The sequence below is a fragment of the Hyla sarda genome, chromosome 5 (genome assembly GCF_029499605.1).
Source record: "Hyla sarda isolate aHylSar1 chromosome 5, aHylSar1.hap1, whole genome shotgun sequence".
Classification (NCBI taxonomy): Eukaryota; Metazoa; Chordata; class Amphibia; order Anura; family Hylidae; genus Hyla; species Hyla sarda.
In genome coordinates, this window is record NC_079193.1 from 31,952,431 (window position 1) to 31,961,244 (window position 8,814).

The following is an 8,814-nucleotide window of genomic DNA, read 5'->3' on the forward strand; positions in this document are numbered from 1 at the left end:
AAAAGCCGCCGAGACCTAAGTACCTAGTCATTGGGGTAGGTCCGGATGGCTGCTCCCCGCCCCTCTGGCCCTGAATGACACTTCTCTCCCTATACTTAAATAGGAAGAAACATATCACTCAGCAGGGTGAGGAGTAGTAGTGGGGACCACATTCATGACTACTTATCCAGGTCCGGACGGCTTCTTTAAACTATGACTACTCTGAAACATCCGAGAGTTTCATAATAAATCATACCTATTCGGCACCTTACTCCCTGCTTCATTATGGTGACAGGTTCTCGACTGTGGTGAAGCAACAGCCGTCACGCCCTCTCCCATAGACATGAATGGAGGGGGCTGCCCAAAACCATAAATGTTCAGAATGCTGAGGTGTCGAGCTGGAGATCGCAAAGAGTCCCAGTGGCCATACCTCCCATGATCAGACATTTTACCCTCTATCCTTTGGATAAGGGATAAAATATCTAGTGGCGGAGTACCCCTTTAAAGGGGTACCCCAGGCTGGAGTACCCCAGACATCCGGGGCACGGGGAGAACTTTGCTCCATGACGGATGCCCGGTCGAGGCAGAGGCTCGTGACGTCACTGTCACGCCCCACTCTTGATGTCACGGCCACGCCCCCTCAATGCAAATCTATGGGAGGCGGTGTGACGCACCCTCCCATAGACTTGCATTGAGGGGGCATGGCCGTGATGTCACGTGCCACCGGCGCTGCACCCCACGCTTTAAACGAACACCGGGTACTGCAGGGAGATTGTGGGGTTCCCGATGCTGGGTAGGGAATAGGGGATAATATGTCTAGAGGTGGAGTACCCCTTTAAGGCCAAAATGGGCTGTGTCCTTAAGGGGGGCTGTATAATCCTGCCAATCTAAAATTATACAAAATCCCCCCCCCCCCCCCCCCCCCCACCAAAAAAATTGTTATCCTTAGGATAGGGGATAAGTTTTCCTGTACTGGAGAACTCCTTTAAAGTGGTTGTCCTGGAATAGACAACCAAAGCTGATTTCCGAGAACTTCGGAAAACAGTGCCACACCAGTCTTCAGGTAGTGGGTGGTATTGAAACTCAGTTCCACTGAATAAAACCAAGTTGTAATACCACACACAGCCTTAGGACATGGGTGGTGCTGTTTTTGGAAGAAATTAGCTCTGGTTCTTTTTTTCTTTTTTTTTTTATTCCTGGACCTCCCCGTATGCTCTGACAGCCTATGGCTGGTAGGGCATGCTGGGAGTTGTAGTTTTGCAACAGCTAGAGAGCCACAGGTTGGAGACCCTCTGTCTAAATAAGTGTTTTCCCACTAGTGCTTTTCCAGCTGTTGCAAAACTACAACTCCAAGCATGCCCAGACAGCCAAAGGCTGTCCAGGCATGCTGGGAGTTGTAGTTTTGCAACAGCTGGAGAAGCACTGGTGGGAAAACACTGGTGTAAATCTACAACTTCCAGTATGCCCTGAAAGCCTATGGTTAGTAGGGAATGCTGGGAGTTGTAGTTTTGTAACAGCTAGAGAGCCACAGGTTGGAGACCCTTGGTCTAGTTGTTGCAAAACTACAACTTCCAGCATGCCCTACCAACCATAGGTCAAAGGCTGTCAAGGCATACTGGAAGTTGTAGTTTTGCAACAGCCGGAAGCACTCTGGTTGGAAAACATTGATTTAGACCAGTGTTTTCCCACCAGTGCTTCTCCAGCTGTTGCAAAACTATAACTCCCAGCATGCCCGGACAGCCGAAGGTTTAAATCAATGTTTTCCAACCAGTGTGCCTCCAGCTGTTGCAAAACTACAACTTCTCGTGTGCCCTGACAGCCTATGGTCGGTAGGGCATGCTGGGAGTTGTAGTTTTGCATCAGCTAGAAAGTCACAAAATAAAAATAAATTAAAATTTAATACCATTTTACTGACTGTAAATTTACTGACAGTTCCTCACCCAGGGGAAATTAAATATCCGTATAATGTGATTTATAGGCCGCTGTGTAATTAATCTGGGTGTAAGGAAAGTGACCACATTATGTAATCACTGCCGGCCGCTTTACATAGAGAGACTTAATCCTTCTTAATAGAAAATACCCAATGTCAACATTTAAGTAATAAAAACCGTCGCTTCTCTTTGTCCTAGGACGATATTTGATGAGAAAATACTGCTGGAGTTTGCCGCACTAGGGTCGTACCTGGAATATGATTTATTCGGAACGGAAATGCTAAACTACCAGTTCAATATGAAGGTGGACATGCCCAGCGATAATGACAGGATCAGAGCGTGAGTATGGGCACCCGGGGCTGGCACTGCCGAAATGTTTTCTAAAAATATACCCAAAAATCAACCTGCTGTAGTATCCCAGTACTGTTTCGTCTACTTTCGACAAGAAGTTGTTGCGTTACCGAAAATATACGTTTTTTTGTATTGCATAAGTGAATACTGGAAGTTTATTGTAAAACTATTTACCACATTTATTGGATACACTAAAAATCTTACAAGGGTATAAAGGCATTTAAAGTACTAAGATGAATGATGCCTTGGTCACATGATCCTCCTATCTGTTAGAACCAGTCTAGGCATGGCTCTTGCCAGAGCAGCATCCCCTGGCATCTGCTATTGCTAGGCCTACATACACCTAGGCCACATGTGCTCTACTTAGGTAACATTCTATCTACAATCAAGTCACTGTTCCTGTCCAAACTGTGAGGATAAAGTGCGTAACTTCTTCATTTCCTAGAAGGAGTATTTGGTTTTCAGAAGAAAGAAGGCTAAGCAAGGGCCTTTCTGCAATACACTTATCCCTGCAAATGACTTTACCAGGGGAAGACATGACAGCAAGACATCCAGTGGGTGTTGCAAAGTAGATGTAATACTACATGGCGCCCCTATAGATGAATATGTTATATCTCATCCAGGGAAAGATGGATGAGATATGGGAAATCCAGGAGAGAGTCAAAACTTGCTAGGTACTTCTACTGGTAAGTCCTATTTTAAGGCTTGGATTTTTATGGAATGAAAGCAGGATCGGTAGTGGGGCTTTCCATTCCGATTTTTGGTCCACACTAGATTTCCAGATGAGCCCTGATCAAAACAGGTGCTGAATTCAGCTGGTTACTGGGTGTTAAAACTAGCTGTAACTTGACCCTCAAATGGGAATTGCACTCTGGAAGGCTGCACCCTCAAAAGTGGATTTTGTGACAAGCGTCAGTAGTGTGAGGTTAACGTTTGTTTTGCCGAGTGGCCAGTGAATTTCTCCTAAAAAAAACAGCATCACCCCTGTCCTCAGGTTGACTGTGGTATTACAACTTGGTTCCATTCATTTCAATGGAACTAAGCTGCAATACCGCATACAGCCTGAAGACAGGGGTGGTGCTGTGTCTTGAAGAAATCAGCTCGGTAAAGTGAAAAGGTGGCCAAAGATGCGTGCCCCAATAGGCTTTGGAAACTGTGTACATTTTTGGCTCTACTGTCTCTATAACTTCAATAGAGTTTAGTAGAGAGGGCCATACACCGGCCATCTCTACTGTATGTGACCTGGTGGGGGTCCGAGTCACAGAGGTAGAATAGAGGGGTCCCCAATCTTAATCTGTCCCTGTGGGAAAAACAGGTATATTTAGTTGTTCCAATTATGACTGCAAAGGGTTAAACCAGGGGTTAACAAGGACCCCAAATGACTCCGGGGGGTTAAGTTAATAAGGACCCCAAATATTATGTATTATGGCTGTGTGAAACCATGTCATTTCAGAGCATGCCTGCGAACCTCCAGCTGTTGTGAAACTACAACTCCCAGCATGCCCGGACAGCCGTTGGCATGCTGGAAGTTGTAGTTTTGCAACAGCTGGAGGTCCACAGTTTGGACACCACCACTTTAGAACATTCACTCCTATGGACAAAATTCTCTCTTTCATTTGCTTCCATCATTTACAATTGCGCACGTTTTCGTATGGCACTGCAGAATTTAAAAGAAAATAAAGTGAATTTTTGTTTTCTTTTATTTCTTTTTTTTTTTTCTTTAATGTTATAATTTATTTTTGGTTTTTATTTTTACGTTAATAGCCGGACCTAAAACATCCAGTATCACAGACTTCTGTCTATAATTTACGTGTATCGAGCGCGGCGGTAATTGAAGGGTTTAGAGTCCTTCGGCAGCTTCTATGGACGTCAATCCCGATGTTTATTCAGCTAATTAACTTGATTAATGGCGAGATTCTCGTGTCATTGACTTGTTGGTATCTTTAAGTGCAGGCAGCGGCCGTGTATTTATCAATGGCTCTTCCTTATTCATTAAACAGTCAGTAATCCGCCCTGACATCAAGGCACATTTATAAAAGCGTCATTGCGTAAAAATATTTTAAATAAAATAAAATATTTTCATTTGTGGTTGCTTGTAGAGATGAGCGAACTTACAGTAAATTCGATTCGTCACAAACTTCTCCGCTCGGCAGTTGATGACTTTCCCTGCATAAATTAGTTAAGCTTTCCGGTGCTCCGGTGGGCTGGAAAAGGTGGATACAGTCCTAGGAGACTCTTTCCTAGGACTGTGTCCACCTTTTCCAGCCCACCGGAGCACCTGAAGGCTGAACTAATTTACGCAGGAAAAGTCATCAACTGCCGAGCCGAGAAGTTCGTGACGAATCGAATTTACTGTAAGTTCGCTCATCTCTAGTTGCTTGCACCGGTCACATGTTGCTTGGGACTTACTTTTCATTCCTTTTTTTTTTTTTATACCATGAATGATTCATAGGCAAAAACACGTTGCTCTAGCTCAATTTTTCCAAACCAGGGTGCCTCCAGCTGTTGCAAAACTACAACTCCCAGCATGCCCGGACAGCCAACGGCTGTCCGGGCATGCTGGGGGTTGTAGTTTTGCAAAAGCTGGAGTAACCCTGGTTGGAGAAAACAGCTCTGACTGGTAGCAACAATCCAGGGCTGGCTCTGCCTATAGGCAAAATAGGCAGCTGTCTAGAGCACCCTCTTGATGATGGGCACCGCTCTGCCTGCCACAAGAAGGTTAGACAACCAGCATCCAAACCACTCGCTCAGCCAGCAGCATGAGGAGGAGGTTTGTTAGTTTAACCCCAGTAGTAAGCAAATTACATGAGCAAGGGGCTCGTTACAGTGTGTCAACTCAGTGGTAAGGTGGGGCGTGTCAAAGGGCGGGCCAATGGGCGGAGTCAAGGGTGTGGCAAAATTAAGTTTTGCCTAGGGTGACAAAAATCCTTGCACCAGCCCTGCCACAATCCCAGGAACAGTATACGGCTATGTTCACACTGCAGAATTTCCAAGCAGAATCCGGCAGAAAAATTCAGCTCGGAAATTCAGTTGCAGCAGATTCCCATTATTTTCAGTAGGATTCTGCTACATTGAGCAAACATGGAAACATCTGCGGTGGAAATTCTTATTCCGACCTCCGCAGAAAGAATTAACGTGCCAATTCTTTCAGCAAAATCTGCTCAAACGCATTGCCATCTATAGGGCGCATTGATACAACAATTTGCCAACACACTGGGTCTCATTTGCTAAAGCTTTTCCGAGTAGATTTTATAGGTTTTATTCTCATGTAGCATGTTTTGTGTGCCAGAATTTCGGGCAAAAAATCCAGAAATCCCTACCAACTCTCCACTTTACTAAAAAAAAAAAAAAAAAAAAAGGAGGGGGTGTCTCAAAAAAAATAAAAATAAAAAGAACATATATATATATATATATATATATGTGTGTGTGTGTGAGAGAGAAAATGAAGTATTTCTCACAGAAAATGATTGCAGTAACACGTTTTGCTATACACATGTTTATTCCCTTTGTGTGTATTGGAAATAAACCAAAAAAGGGAGGAAAAAAAGCAAATTGGACATAATGTCTAACCAAACTCCAAAAATGGTCTGGACAAAATTATTGGCACCCTTTCAAATTGTGGAAAACTAAGATTGTTTCAAGCATGCTCCTTTAAACTCACCTGCGGCAAGTAACAAGTGTGGACAATATTAAAATCACAACTGAAAGCAGATAAAAAGGAGAGAAGTTCACTTAGTCTTTGCATTGTGTGTCTGTGTGTGCCACACTAAGCATGGACAACAGAAAGAGGAGAAGAGAACTGTCTGAGGACTTGAGAACCCAAATGGTGGAAAAATATCAACAATCTCAAGGTTACAAGTCCATCTCCAGAGATCTAGATTTGCCTTTGTCCACAGTGCGCAACATTATCAAGAAGTTTGCAACCCATGGCACTGTAGCTAATCTCCCTGGGTGTGGACGGAAGAGTAAAATTGATGAAAGGTGTCAACGCAGGATAGTCTGGATGGTGGATAAGCAGCCCCAAACAAGTTCCAAAGATATTCAAACTGTCCTGCAGGCTCAGTGAGCATCAGTGTCAGCGCTAACTATCCGTCAACATTTAAATGAAATGAAACGCTATGGCAGGAGACCCAGGAGGACCCCACTGCTGACACAGAGACATAAAAAGAAAGACTACGTTTTGTTAAAGTGAACTTGAGTAAGCCAAAATCCTTCTGGGAAAATGTCTTGTGGACAGATGAGACCAAGATAGAGATTTTTGGTAAAGCACAACATTCTACTGTTTAACGAGAATGGAATGAGGCCTACAAAGAAAAGAAGACAGTACCTACAGTGAAATATGGTGGAGGTTCAATGATGTTTTGGGTTGTTTTGCTGCCTCTGGCACTGGGGGCCTTGAATGTGTACAAGACATCATGAAATCTGAGGATTACCAACGGATTTTGGGTCGCACTGTACAGCCCAGTGTCAGAAAGTTAGGTTTGTGTCCAAGATCTTGGGTCTTCCAGCAGGACAATGACCCCAAACATATGTCAAAAAGCCCCCAGAAATGGATGACAACAAAGCGCTGGAGAATTCTGAAGTGGCTGTGGAGAGATCTTAAAATTGCTGTTGGGAAAAGTCGCCTTCTAATAAGAGAGACATGGAGCAGTTTGCAAAGGAAGATTGGTCCAACATTCCGGCTGAGAGGTGTAAGAAGCTTATTGATGGTTATAGGAAGCGACTGATTTCAGTTATTTTTTCCAAAGGGTGTGCAACCAAATATTAAGTTAAGGGTGCCAATAGTTTTGTCCAACCCATTTTTGGAGTTTGGTGACATTATGTCCAATTTGCTTTTTTTCCTCCCTTTTTGGTTTAGTTTGGACCCTAAAGCGTGGTTCGCTTTGCTTTAGGATCTGAACCCAAACACCTGTACATTTTGAAAACAACCCCAACATAGTTATTAGCTGACTATATTCAAGTCCATGCCTACACGCTCATGTATACATTGCCAGAACATTTTGAAAGGATGCCAACATAAACTGTATGCGCAACACGTTGGCATATCCTAATGTGGGTACTTCAAATATCAGGAGTTTTAGCAAATTGACATACAGGAAAAATTCTAAGGCATGCCCACAATGAGTTCTCTTTGCCTGATCTAGGATTTTCTTGATAATCTTTCATTACAGGTTAACTGGTGTCTTAAAAAATCATATGCTGATAGGGTTGTGTAAAAATAGAAGAAAAAAACACTATACTTACTGAGCCCTGGTCCTCTGCCGCTCCTGTTCAGCTCTGCCTGTCCACTGAGATGAGTGTTCTAAGCTGGCAGGTCTTTCTTTGTATGCCCAGAAGATTGGACAGAGCTGAATGGGAGCCGAGCTGAGTGGGGCTAGGTATATATAGTTGTTTTTTTTTTCTATCTCTGCACGGCCCCAGCAGCATATGAATATTTAGAAACCCCAAATAACCCCTTAAATTCCATGTTGCCCCTTCTCTTTCTTATTGTAAAACCTGAGGCTTAAAGGGGTACTTCGCCCCTAGACATCTCTTCCCCTATCCAAAGAATAGGGGATAAGATGTCTGATCACGGGGTTCCCGCTGCTGGAGACTCCCGCAATCTCCTTGCTGCACCTGGCATTTGTTTACAACGTCGGGTGCAGCGCCTGCTTGTGACGTCACAGCCACGCCCCCTCAATGTAAGTCTATGGGAGGAGGCGTGACGTAAGTCTATTTGAGGAGGCCCCCTCTCATAGACTTGCATTGAGGGGGCATGGCCATGACATCAGGAGCGGGGTGGGGCCGTGACATCACAAGCCTCCGCCCTGCATCGCCATCCATCTTGCAGGAGCGAAGTTCGCTCCATGCACAGGATGTCTGGGGTGCCGCAGCCGAGATCGCAGGGGTCCCCATCCTTTGATTAGGGCATAAGATGTCTAGGGGCGGAGTACCTCTTTAAGATGGTTTTTGCCCCTCCGGCTTTTTTTTTTAAAGGTTGAATCACATATAAACGCTTTGTGTATGGAAGTTTGTATTATGGCCACAAATCATGGGTCGGATGATCCATGTGGTGACTAAGTTTACAGGGTCAGGCCATGAGACCACTAAAGTCTTTTTGTCTTCCAGGCTCCGCTTTTTGATCAGTGAAGGCTACGAGGAGAGGATTGTCATTTCCCATGATATACATACAAAGAACCGGCTGGTGAAATACGGAGGACACGGATACTCACACATCCTAAACAACATTGTACCCAAAATGCTTGTGAGAGGCATATCCCAGCAGAGCATCGATAAAATATTGTTAGAGAACCCCAGAAGATGGCTGACCTTCAAGTAGAGGATGTGTATGGTAACTGGAAGAATGATCCGATTCAGATAATACAAAAATAATTCTAAACATTTCTCCTCTAATACCTAAATTGTTTCTTCCTATAGTTAAGCTCCCTGTCCCTTCTCTGCCAATGTTTTCCATCCAAGTTATCTGCTGAGCGGTTGCTAGGCAAAGGCTGTGGTTGTCTGGCACTGTATCCCTAGCAACCAGTCTGTTGGCATCATGATACTGTGCAGAGGC

General features: G+C 44.3%; 1 protein-coding gene across 6 annotated transcripts in view; it reads left to right on the forward strand.

Annotated features, from left to right (window-relative positions):
* Nucleotides 1-8,814, forward strand: part of PTER (phosphotriesterase related) — a 99,835-nt gene extending 91,021 nt beyond the window's left edge. For 5 of the 6 annotated variants that reach the window (XM_056519170.1, XM_056519166.1, XM_056519168.1 and 2 more), the window contains 2 exons: nucleotides 2,109-2,249; nucleotides 8,370-8,664. In XM_056519170.1, the coding sequence (XP_056375145.1) occupies nucleotides 2,109-2,249; nucleotides 8,370-8,580 (352 nt within the window). In that variant the 3' untranslated portion in view covers nucleotides 8,581-8,664. The other variant, XM_056519169.1, reaches the window with a different exon arrangement.